General features: G+C 37.2%; 3 protein-coding genes across 4 annotated transcripts; all 3 read left to right on the top strand.

The window, feature by feature from the left end:
* Window positions 1–368: 368 nt before the first annotated feature.
* Window positions 369–2,272, top strand: LOC125223824 (uncharacterized). 2 transcript variants are annotated; one of them, XM_048127119.2, is made up of 5 exons: window positions 369–459; window positions 675–817; window positions 945–1,023; window positions 1,113–1,238; window positions 1,725–2,272. In XM_048127119.2, exons 1-5 carry the CDS (start codon window positions 450–452, stop codon window positions 2,006–2,008), a joined length of 642 nt encoding a protein of 213 aa, XP_047983076.1. In that variant the 5' UTR covers window positions 369–449; the 3' UTR covers window positions 2,009–2,272. The 2 variants fall into 2 exon arrangements, with proteins under 2 accessions (XP_047983076.1, XP_047983075.1); XM_048127118.2 differs by lacking the exon at window positions 369–459 and having other exon boundaries at window positions 493–817.
* Window positions 2,273–7,110: 4,838 nt separating this feature from the next.
* DRP5A (Dynamin related protein 5A) lies at window positions 7,111–11,337 on the top strand. Its single transcript, XM_048120678.2, has 8 exons — window positions 7,111–7,538; window positions 7,963–8,154; window positions 8,236–8,442; window positions 8,609–9,037; window positions 9,151–9,378; window positions 9,454–9,649; window positions 10,081–10,756; window positions 10,896–11,337. Exons 1-8 carry the CDS (start codon window positions 7,188–7,190, stop codon window positions 11,080–11,082), a joined length of 2,466 nt encoding a protein of 821 aa, XP_047976635.1. The 5' UTR covers window positions 7,111–7,187; the 3' UTR covers window positions 11,083–11,337.
* A 37-nt stretch (window positions 11,338–11,374) lies between these two features.
* On the top strand, window positions 11,375–12,674 carry LOC125218887 (putative clathrin assembly protein At1g25240). Its single transcript, XM_048120679.2, has one exon. It carries the CDS (start codon window positions 11,535–11,537, stop codon window positions 12,507–12,509), a length of 975 nt encoding a protein of 324 aa, XP_047976636.1. The 5' UTR covers window positions 11,375–11,534; the 3' UTR covers window positions 12,510–12,674.
* The last annotated feature ends 226 nt before the right edge of the window (window positions 12,675–12,900 follow it).

Raw genomic sequence — 12,900 nt, 5'->3', positions numbered from 1 at the left:
TTTAAATAGTTTTAACCTGATTTTGATGGTTTTAACAGTCCCATTCGGGTTAAAATCATTTAAAAATCGGTCAAAATCTGGTTAAAACCGTTTAAAAATTGACGGAAGTGTTAGTGTAGGACCAATTATGATTCGAGTTGAAATGTTCAGGATGCAAAAATTCAAAAGATAAAGTATGAGACCAAAATCATAAAATGTGCATATGTTCAGGACCAGTTTTGACCTTTACTCTTCATAATTTAATTTTCTAAATTTCAAAAAATATAAAATTGACAAAATTTGATCATATTTCATTAATTATTTATACATTAAAAAAGAAGTGAAACATTTCAACAAAGATACAGTATAAAAGCAGACTCGACTCCATAGCTTTCAGCAGCAGTTATAAGAAGGGTCAGAGTTCTTCCACAGCTTGGGATTTCCACAACATTGGAGTTTTCAACGCAGACATGTCTAGTTGTATGTTCATCTTCACTTTTCCCCTTTCCCCTTCTTTCTTCTTCCTCTCTTCCACCTTTAATTATATGCTACTACATTTAATTACTTTTCTTAATCTCTCTCTTTTCTCTTTCTCTTTCACCGCAATGCCAACAATTCTATAAACACACTCACACACAGTCTCTCTCTCTCTCTACACGTACGCATGCACCTGATGAACTCCGATTTGATCGCAGATATGGAGAGAACCCTACAATTCGAACACCATCACCAGCAATACAATCAATCGTCATTTATCAATGATGATTGCGATCATTTCTCAACCGGATACCTTCAAGATGTTCTCTTTGAATTCAGCTCCAAGCGTAGAAGGATAACGGTATTTCTCTCAACACAGTGTCAACACATTGTAAAATTTCAATATTTCAAAATTTGTTGTTGTTGTTTTGTTATTTAGAGTTTCCATTTTGATTACATAATACATATACATACATGAATGTATACAGGAGAACTGTTGGACGTCAAATCTGATAGAAAATTTCAACAGCACCCTCACTCAAATGACCGAATGCGACACCGTTTCAGGTAATTGATCTCTTCTAATTAATTAGTTTTCAGATTATTGCACATATTTCAAATTTGTTAGAGCTAAAAATAGAATATATGTGTGGCAGAATTGAAAACGCCTGAGGAGACAGCAGTTTCGGAAACATATGATTCATCAATATCAGTGTCTTCTCACAAAGAATCACCTGAGAAAGGAAGTCTATATTGCATAGACCCCAGTTTTTATGCTTCTGGTGACTTCTTTTCTTTCATTATCTATAGAAATTAAGAATCAATATCAATTTTGTTTGAGTTAGATTTCTTTCCTTAAGAATCCAGCTTTGTCCCTCCCTTCTCTTGTCTTTTCCTCACTAAGCAACTCTCCTTTAATTATTCATACAGAGATATTTCCTTTTTCTTTAGACTTTAGTACTAATTCATAAAGAAAGACTGCACGTCATAAATCTTTGATGGACAAATTCTTTTAAATAATTTCACTCGTCATAAATGTATTCCTTTTTTCAATTTAAAGTCAAGCTATATATACTTCAAGTTGGCAAAATTAAATCAGTCTTTACTTCGTATTCAAATTAAAATAGTACTAATAGTACTCTGTTACTTTATCCAATTTGTGCTTTTACGAAAAATTAAATTAAATTTTCATTTAAGCATCATTCACTTTGGACGTATTTGCTTTGAGTGATATGATAGATTCATGATAAACAAATTAATTGTATCAGATGGTAGAGGCGATAAAAGAAAAAAGAGGGTGGTAGCGAAAGTGGTGTACCCTTTTGCTCTAGTGAAGCCCGGGGGATTCGAAGGAGACATGACACTAAACGACATCAACGAGAGAATCCTAATGACCCCAACACGGCCAGTACGACACCCTGTAGGAGACTTTGCTTGTCGGCCGCTAGTCTCGCCAGATGGACCAGGTCTTTCTGGCAAGGCTGTGGTGGCCTTCACAAGAATTCATACACAAGGGAGAGGCACAATTACTATAATTCGGACAAGAGATTGATGGGAGCAAGAAATTAATTTCTTGTACAATTTTTCATGCAAGATTTGGATATGGTGAGGATCATATGCACTTGTTTGTTTAAAAGATCGCGAATGGGATATAATCCAAAATAGAGAAAAGAAAATCGAGTACTTTATATTCAAATATGTGTATATATATTTATGCATATGGTACAAGCTTGTATGTAGTTACTATATTAATTAGTTGTTTTTATGCAATCTGAAATGTTAGACTTAAATCAAAGTTAAGTGATCGTCAGAACAAGTAATCGTGTTTTTTTTTTGTTTCGTTTAATAGTAAATTTATGTCCTTTTGTGGATTAATATGCCATGTACTACTAATACACTCAATTATACCATTTCATATTCTTCGAATTAATATTTCAAAAGATTAAATAAATTAACTAGCGCACGATTAAGCATATGTCATTGAGGAAAGACAGATGGTCATTTATGTCAAACATAGTACATTCATGAATCAAAATAATTCAATAAGAAATTAGTCAATACTCACAGTATGTATAAGCAAGCACAGAAGCACTGTATACGTATATATTGTCACATCCTCTATAGTAATATTGGGTAAAACTGATACAATTATTTATTATATGTACGAATTCCACATAATTGCACTTGTATGGGACACAATAAAAAACCGTTCGCCTAAGTTTAATTGATAAAAGTGAAAAAACAATGGTAAAAGTCACAGTAGTTAGTGTGTCGTTTTGTTCGTAGGGTCAATATTAGTTAAACTTTGGCATTCTAAAGTCCTAACTAATTTTACCATCACATCAAAAAATAAACTTACCATATCTTCTAAAATTCTCTATATCATTTGTAAAGATAAGCCCTAATTTATAAATTGTTGATTCCAATGCAAATTTTTTTTACAAATACTTAATTATCATTTTTAAGTGCAATCGACAACGACAGTCGATGGATTCATCAATAGAATCGTGATTTTTATTATTTGAGATGTGATTCTAATTTCTAAGGAAAGAACTACAAAAACTTATCATATGTTCTGAAAAGAATACAAAGGTGAAAAAGGGATGTATTTTCTTTGAGAAAGTTAAGCTGAATAGCTAAAAAAATTTCAAGATTTACATTAGCTGATCATTAGGTTAAAGCTTTAACTAATACTTTAATTAATTAGGTGGTTGCCGTCAATTTCTCTTGGAAAGTAGAATTAGTGAGGAACAGCTGTTAGAAATATTTTAAATTTTGTCAATGTTTGACACAAAATCTCAATGATATTAGGAGGTGCAGGTGGAAGGTTTGAAAATCTAAATGCTTCTGTGGTAGCCCACATGTTTTTTATGTATGAACTTCTTGTAGTATCATTTACAAATCAATGGATTGTGTCAGTTCATAATTCCACGTGAAGTTGATATCACCATAATTTCGTTATTATAAATGTTTATTTATCAGGGACTTGTTTAAGAATTTAGTATTGAGTTAGAAATATAGTTTGTGCGTGGGAAATAATAGGCTACATCTTTATGTGAGATTATCTTTTGTTTTATATGCATTTAATATTATTTGTTTATTTTATACATTTAGTATTCAGTCCGTTAATTATTATACATTAAAAAATATTAGTCCCTCCGTCCCCGATTAAAATTCACACTTTTCCATTGCGGTCCGTTCCCAATTAAGAGTCACACTTCATTTTTATTATAAATGATAAGTAGTTCCCACATTCCACTAACCCACTTCACTCACATTTTATTATAAAACCAATATAAAAAAGTGGGTCTCACATTCCACTAATTTTTTCTACCAATTTTTCTTTACATTTCTTAAAACTCGTGCCCGATCAAAGTGTGACTCTTAATCGGGGACGGAGGGAGTAAGATTTTTATTTTTATAAAATTCATAATAATCAAAATTCAATTTATTTATTTATTTAAACTAGAGGAAACAATAAATTAAACTTGATTTTTACAAATTTTATAAAATTAAAGATATTAATAACATTTTTAAAGTATTAAAATCAAATTAATTATATTATAATAAAATAAATAATGCTAAATATACATCAAAGAAGAGTAATGTTCGTATAAGATGTTCACATAAATTTTTGCTCCCTTGTGAACGTTGATGAGTTTTGTTACTTCAAAATTTAAATTGCTTGATTAACTTGCAACAAAATAATGTTTATATAGTTATTTTTCAAAAATAATCGAGAAAAAATTTTGCTTATACAATTTAGTTGGAGTAGTATATTTTCATTTAATAATATCATTGTGTTACCCTTGATTTAGTTTTTCATCTGTTGTTTTATTTATTTTTGACAAAAAAAATTATTAGTGATTGACCCATTTTCTACAAATATTTATTCAAATATGCAATCATTTTTTTTTCCCAATAGTAGACGCCAATGACGTCGATTTAGTTTTTCATATGTTGTTTTATTTATTTTTGATAAATTTTTCTATTAATGAGATACCCATTTTCTACCATATTTATGCAAATGCAATCATTTTTTTTCACCAATAATAGATGTCAATGACGCTGAAAACGCGCTAAAACTATTCTGTGTTGAAATAACTTGATGATTTTGTTTTTGCAAATATTATGGAAGTATAATATGCATGTGATGTTTTTTTATTCTGTTACTCATCTCATGGTAGGCTTGATCATCTTATCACCAATGATTACCATTTTTCTTTAATTTGATGTTGTGGTTTTTGATCTACAAGTTTCGAAGATGCTTCATCTAAATATAACATAAGAGAATCCTTCTAACGAAGATGCATCCAAGCTGATCTACGAGGACAATAAAGATGGATCCCTTGATCATTCAAAATGGGCCAATTGTAAGAGCTAGAGCTAAGAAGATAAAAGAGTTCATGATGCTTTAGTTGCTGAAATAAAAGCCCAAGTCCAAGACCATTTTACATTGGGCCAAATGATGAATACTATTTAAGTTAATGGGCAGTCCAATGCATGAAGTTTGGAGTGACTACATATCACATTTTGGAGGCCCAAATTGAAGATACATGATGCATTTTCATCCAAGTTGGAGCAGCCAAAATGAAGGGTCCTTTTAAGTTACATTTTGTGTTAAATAAGTGATTTTAGATGTCCTAGAGTTACACCAAAGGTTTAGGAGTTACGTTTATGTTATAATGAGTCATTTTAAGTCTCTTAAGTTGTACCAGTGATGTGTAACTTTCAAGAGTCCATTCTAGCCTATAAAAAGGCTTGTAAGCATGTCATTTGAGGGGATCATTAATCAAATATGAAAATAGACATTGTCTTTGTGAGTTGAATTCTCTTTGTATAGTATTTCACTTGTTTGGAACTTATCAAGATACTTTGAGCAAGTTCTTGTGACGTTTAACCATACCGCGGTTCTTGGCTGATCATATAGCCAACGGGTCGAGGTTTTCCAAGCTCTTGGAGTTGATCAAACCAGATTCTCAATCAAGGGAGTCTGCTGCCAATCCTTATACGTGGGGTTCTTGGATCAATATATTCAACGGGTCCTTCATCGTATCCTAATCCATATCACATTCCTTCATAGTGACCAATCAGATATTCGTAATTAGACATAAATAAAATAACAAGAGGTTTCCTTCAATGCGATATTGTAGTTATAATAGATCAAGGAATAAACTATTTGCATAAATGATGCACCATCCAAAGTCTTCATTTTGTCATCATACTTCACAACATATTCCTTGACCAAAATTTCACTCCCAAAATATCGGATTTTGAACTACCATAGTTGTGCTCCACGAAGAAGACAACAATGACCTTAATGGCCGCTTGAGGAACCATATGGTATTTTGCTTCTGAAGTTTTCAATATAGGTATTGGTAGCGTCTATTCAAAAGTACATGTGTATAGCTTCAGAATGTTGTTGTCTTGTTGATGAGAATGATGGGCTTAAATAGAGAAATGAAGAGAAATAATGACGAGTCTTCTAAATATTTCCCATATTGGATAATGATGAGAAATATTGGTAGAAAGTGTCTTTTGTAAAAGATGACATTAGTTGCATTATGGTGCGTATAAGTGAATCCTAGTGATCGCCCATTAATGTATCAAGTGTTGCAAAGTTAGAAGCTGATGTTGAACGACTACAAATTCCAAAATATCCATCATTAGAATAAACCCAAATAGGAGGAAATGAAGAAGATAATTGACTTACTGATGAAACTAACTATGTATCATTATCTCAATATATCATGGCCTTATCAGAATTAACCCAAATAGGAAGAAATGAAGAAGATAGTTGGCTTACTGGTGAAACTAACTGCTCCCTCCGTCCCTAAAAAATATGCACTTTGGGTTCGGCACGGCTGTTAATGCAAAATTAGTAAAGTAAGAGAGAGATATATAGAAAAAGTAATTAAAGTAGTGTTAGTGGAGAATGAATTCCATCTTATTAAAGAGAAAAGAATTTCTAAAATTAGAAAGTACATATTTTTGTGGTACAAACTGAAAAGGATAGAGTGCATATTCTTATAAGACAGATAGAGTACGTGTTATTGCCTCATCTTAACAATGCCAACTTTGAGATTACGAAGGCCTAAACCTGTACTTCCACATCTTCATTTTTCCATCCATATCTTTTTCTACTTGTGTTAGTTCTGCATTGATAGTTGTGTTTTGATTTATCAATAATAAAGTGTAAATTTGTAATCAATAATAAAAAAACAGAAAAAGAAAATGCAATTGGAGGATTGACTTCCAGCTTGTTATGCCAAGATCAATGAACTGACCCCAATCAAAGCCCAATGTGCGTTAGCCCGTGATCCTCATTCGTCGGTATATAATTTTACAATAAATTATTTTCGGATGTTGATCATTAAATAATTTATTTCATTTTTACAGTTTAATAAATGATGTTCATATTTTATAAAATTATTCTATCAAAATCCTATTATATAATTTAATATAAAAAGAAATATAGTTCGTTCAACTAATTTTTATCATCACCTTTGTTTTAGGTGGTATAAAATACTTACAAAATCAAAATAACATACTCCGTACTCTGTATTTATTTATGGAGGAATACAATACTTATTTTTTGTTTTATAATAAGGAATAAATTAGGAAATTATTTTATAAACATTTCAACGGCAAGTAGTAGTAGCGCTCAAATTCAAAATTTGAAACATCCGTTTCCATAAAATCGCGACGCCACCATTTCAAACTCCGATCCAATGGCCACCGACGGCAGCCGCGACTTCCTCACCTCAGCATCCAAAACGCCTTCAGCCGAGAAGTCGGCTTCTAGGAAACAAAGGCAACAGCATCAGGCTATGGACACTTCCAACAAACGGAGATTTGAGGCCTACAACCGCCTTCAGGCCGCCGCCGTCGCCTTCGGAGAGAAGCTCCCGATCCCCGAGATCGTAGCGCTGGGCGGCCAGTCCGACGGCAAGAGCTCACTGCTTGAAGCGCTGCTAGGGTTCCGATTCAATGTGCGTGAAGTCGAAATGGGCACTCGGCGCCCTCTCATTTTACAGATGATTCACGACTCCAATGCGCTTGAGCCTCGCTGCCGATTTCAGGTCCCTAACGTTCCTCCTATTTCTTCGTAGTTCTGTTATCTGTGGTGAATTTTCTGTACGCAAAGTTCTAATAGTTTGATTGAGAGTGGCTACGAGTAATTTCGAAATTCGAATTGAATGGACGATTTCCTTTGTATTTAGAATACGATGCTTCAATACGTTGATAAGATATCGAATCCGATGTTCAAATGTTCTGGATTCAAGAGTTTATGACTCCGAGCACTATTGTGAACATTTTAGGGAATGGTTGAATCAGTAAATTAGTTACTCTTGAATTTGAGTTAGCATCATTTGGATAAGCCGTTCATGGAGGTTTCTGGCGATTAATATGACTTAAGTGCATACTTGAAAATATTATAGGATAAAATGAAATAAACATACCCTTGCTTGTTTTGAGTGAGTAGTAATCTGGTTAGTGGAGCAGGATGAGGATTCTGAAGAATATGGGAACGAAATGGTATCATCTACGGCGATTGCAGATACCATAAAATCTCGTACTGAAGCACTTTTGAGGGAGACCAAAACGGCTGTTTCAGCTAAGCCCATTGTTATGAGAGTGGAATATGCACATTGTCCTAACCTTACCATTATAGATACTCCAGGTTTTATTCTCAAGGTACACAGGGTAACTTGAATATTTATATGAAAGGTTTCTTTTGTTTATGTTCGCAGCTTATTTCCTGATGTTGTTTAACAGGCAAAGAAGGGTGAACCAGAGAGTACACCCGATGATATTTTGTCGATGGTCAAATCTTTGGCTAGTCCACCTCATCGCATTATTCTATTCCTTCAACAGAGTAGTGTTGAATGGTGTTCATCTTTGTGGTTGGACTCAATACGTGAGCTAGATCCAACCTTCAAGCGCACATTTGTTGTTGTCTCCAAATTTGATAACCGACTCAAGGTATGTTACGTATTTTGTAGGATTAGTTTTAGAGAAGAAAAGGGAATAAATAGTTTTAGAGTGCGCTTCTATGTCTTGAGTTAGTCAATTTTTCTCCCTCCTTTACTTCTTTGTTGCCAATATAATGGAAAACTTGAGAAAGATGAGTAAACCTTTGAGTTTGCAGGAGTTCAGTGACCGTTGGGAAGTGGACAGCTATTTAAGTGCGGGTGGATACCTTGGGGAGAACACTCGACCCTTTTTTGTTGCTCTTCCAAAGGATAAAAGTATAGTGTCAAATGATGAGTTTCGTAGGAAAATATCTCAGGTAGATACAGAAGTGATACACCATTTACGTGATGCAGTCAAAGGTGGATTTGATGAAGACAAGTACAGATCCCACATAGGTTTTGGCTGTCTTAGGGATTATTTAGAATCTGAACTACAGAAGAGGTATAAAGAGGCTGCCCCTTCTACATTGGCCTTACTAGAACAACGTTGTAGTGAGGTAACCGCTGAGTTGACTAGAATGGAGGTCAAAATACAGGGAACTTCTGATGTCGCGCACCTTCGCAGATCTGCTATGTTGCATACCGCATCTCTGAGCAACCATCTGGTGTATATTCTAACTTAATATTAGGAATGTTTCAATTTTGCAAATTGAGCCTCATTGCTCAGATGTTGATTTGTTTGTAAAGATTGTGACTATATTTATTGTAATCCTTGAAGGAATCACTTCTTGATGGAGCAGCTGATCCAGCACCAGAACAATGGGGGAAAACAACAGAAGAAGAAAAACTTGAGAGTGGTATAGGTGGTTGGCCTGGTGTTAGCACAGATACAAAGCCTCCCAATTCAACTCTTCGTCTTTATGGTGGCGCTGCATTTGAAAGAGTAATCCATGAGTTTCGCATGGCCACCTATTCTATGGAATGCCCAGTAGTGTCAAGAGAGAAGGTGCATATCATCAACGCAAAATAGTTTTTAGAAAAAATATTTATGTTAAGAATTCCTTCCCTGGTTATTTGGCAGGTGGCAAATATCTTACTTGCACATGCTGGCCGGAATGGGAGTAGAGGAGTTTCAGAGGCTGCTGCAGAGATTGCTCGTACTGCAGCTAAGTTGTGGCTTGCTCCTCTTCTGGACACAGCATGTGACCGCCTTGCTTTTGTCTTATGTAATCTTTTTGATATTGCCATTGAGAGAAACCGCCATCATCACACAGGATGTAAGTTTAGAACCACAAAATTTGATCAGTTCATAGTTTCTTAATGGCAAATTTATTCTATGGTCGCTCTATGGAGTTCAATACGTACATGTTTATCACCTTGCAATACGCAATTGTTGGTTGTTGCTATTAGATAGTATGATCAAGGATATAGTGTCCCCCAACATAATGGTTATGCTCAGTTAAAAAAACTAGCATCTTCCAGCACTCATTGATTATATATACCCCTAAACCTTTATTTTATAGTTTAGACTTCTAAAATTATTTACTTTTTAAAAAAAAGTTGCATGTTTTAATATAATCATTTTCCCTCCCTAAAACAACTATTCTGTAATTCATATGCCCCTTTCTCCTCTTAGGAAACAAGAGCAAAGATCTAGTTTTAGCTGATTACATGACTTACTCATTTCATTTGCCTTAATTTTGTTAAGATGGTCTGCAAGCTGGAGACATGGACGGGTTTGTTGGTTTCCTTGCTGCTTTGAGACACTCTTACTACAGCTTTGTAAAGGATCTTGCCAAGCAATGCAAACAAGTAGTTCGGCACCATCTGGATTCAGTCACAAGTCCATACTCTCTGATTTGCTACGACAGTGACCTCTCTGGGAGTTTCAGTTCCGGTGTAAACTCTATGTACCGTGGAAATAAAGTCCAAACTAGCTCATTTGCTTTTGATCTGTCAGATGGAGGGCATATAGCTCGTCGAGAAATTATTGACCAGCCAGAAAACATCCCCCCAGGAAAAGATGAGACGACTCCAGGAAAAATGATTGAATCTAGGGAAGTCCTAAAAGAATGTCAGATGACTGTGCCTGAGACCCCATCACCTGATCAACCATGTGATGGAAACTACGTGGTAAAGAAAGAACCCAGTAATTGTGTTGAAGTTGGAGCAAGGAAACGGCAAGCTAGAATTGCAGGCAATAACAAGAATTTGGCTCACTTCAGAACCCAAAATGGCGGTGTCCTGTTTTCTGGTGGAACAGGTTCAGGATCTGTATACACAGAGATATGTTCATGTGCTGCTCAACATTTTGCTGGAATTCGTGAAGTTCTGGTTGAGAGGGGTGTGGCATCAAGTTTAAACTCAGGATTCCTCACACCTTGGTAACGTAACTCTTTCACTATATTTATTAAGCTATAGTATCCCCCATGTTTTTTGCTGATAGCATTTTACTCTTTCGATTCAAAATGCAGTTTTTGTTCACATTTTTCTGATTGACATAAGTTCTTTGCTCTAATGCAGTCGCGAGAGGCTTATGGTTGTGCTCGGATTGGATTTGTTTGCTGTTACTGATGTGAAATTCATGGACATGTTCGTTGCACCTGAAGTTATTGATATGCTTCAGAACGAAAAGCAATCACTCCAAAAGCGCCAGAAAACACTGCATTCCTGCTTGAACGAGTTCAAGAACGTTGCCAGATCACTGTGACAGAAACATCTCAAACTCTCCCCACAGTGAACTCTTAGTTTGCTAAAGGTATGTAGTTTGATCGAAGTCGCTTGATGCTGTCCAAACTTCTGATTTCACAACTGGTGAAATGATCATATGCAATAGAGTAGGTCCGACCTTTCTGTTTTGAAACAAATGGATTGCATTGTTAGTCTACTGGCTTTATCTCATTTTTAACTAAATAAACATATTAAAATAGCTATTTTGATATGATAATAATATGTGTATTATTAATGTGCATGTATGTGGCACGTCTGGGATAGTTGGAATTACAAATTCCATAGACGGCTCCCCAACCGCAAAACGCGTCTCCTCATTCCAACACCATTCCCATTTCGAATTTAGAAACTAAAAAAAGCCAAACCAAATCAAACACTTACCTAAAAATATTAAAAGAAAAAAAAAAAAAAAAAAAGGCAGAGCAGCGGAAAATGAGGCTATGGAAGCGAGCCTCGGACGCCCTCAAGGACCAGAGCAGCCTCTGGCAGGCGAGCCTCTCCCGCCGCCACCCAGACATCGAAAAGGCCGTCATCCGCGCCACCTCCCACCACCCCACCTCCTCCCCCTCCTCCCGCCGCAACATCGACCGCGTCCGCCACTGGCTCCGCCTGTCCCCCTCCAACCTCACCCCCATCCTCCGCTCCCTCTCCTCCCGCATCTCGAAAACCCGCAGCTGGCCCGTCGCCCTTAAAGGCCTCCTCCTCACCCACGCCCTCCTCAACTCCCCCTCCCCCTCCTCCATCGGCCGCCTCCCCTTCGACCTCTCCTCCTTCCGCGCACCCGACGACGACGCCTCCCCCTTCGACCCCTTCGTCCGCGCCTACTACGCATTCCTCGACCACAAATCCGCCACCACGTTCCTCCTCCACCGCCCCGACGCATGCGACATGACGCAGGAGCTCCTCATGCTGCAGAGCCTCCAGGGGCTGGTCGACCTCCTCGTGGCGATCAGGCCTGCGCCGGCCGCGGCCTTCGCCCCGCTCGTGCTGGACGTCATGGAAGGGGTGGTGGTGGAGTTGTACGAGGTGTACGGCAAGATATGCCGCGGGATCGCGACGGTGCTGCTGGACATCTACTCGGCGGGCAGGGCGGATGCGGCGATGGCGCTGAGAGTGGTGCGGAACGCGACGCGGCAGGGGGACGAGCTGGCGGACTTCCTGGACGTGTGTAGGGAGATGCGGATCGCGAACGCGGCGGAGTTTCCGGTGATCGACCGGATCCCGGAGGAGGGGATAAGGGAACTGGAGGAGATCGTGGAGGGATTGACGAAAGAGAAGGTGGAGATGAAGACGGTGATCACACAGGAATGGGAGAGATTCGAGGAAGATTCTGTGGCGGCAAGCTGTGGTCAGCAGCAACATGAGAGTAGAATTGGAGAAGCGCCGGATTTGATTACCTTGTTTTAGATTGGCCCCCATTCATTTCTCTATACTATGCTGCATGTATGTTCTCTGTTGGCAACAAATTAAATCATACTTTAGATATTCATTAATATTGATCTAAGTTCTTTACTTAGATCTTTAACTCTACCTTAACCTCATATATATACGTTTTCCGTGTGGCTTTCTTCTCTTGGTATGCTCATCCCCTCGAACTGGTTCTTCAATGCGATTATCTCACTGGTCCTCTTGTCTCCGGCGCGGTAAACAAAGCCAAACTACATTGGCGCCTATCGGCGGCCCCCACACAGCCGATTCTGCGTCCGCACACACTGTGGCGCGATATCACCGATCTAGGCGCTGATCCCTTTTTTTTTTTAAATTTTTTATTTGATTTTTAATCTCTATATATACCTTC

This window comes from Salvia hispanica, chromosome 1 (assembly GCF_029641045.1).
Source record: "Salvia hispanica isolate PSC_SH4W2 chromosome 1, Shi_PSC_v1, whole genome shotgun sequence".
Classification (NCBI taxonomy): Eukaryota; Viridiplantae; Streptophyta; class Magnoliopsida; order Lamiales; family Lamiaceae; genus Salvia; species Salvia hispanica.
Note: the sequence above shows the minus strand (reverse complement) of the source record. Positions and strands in the feature narration are given on the sequence as shown.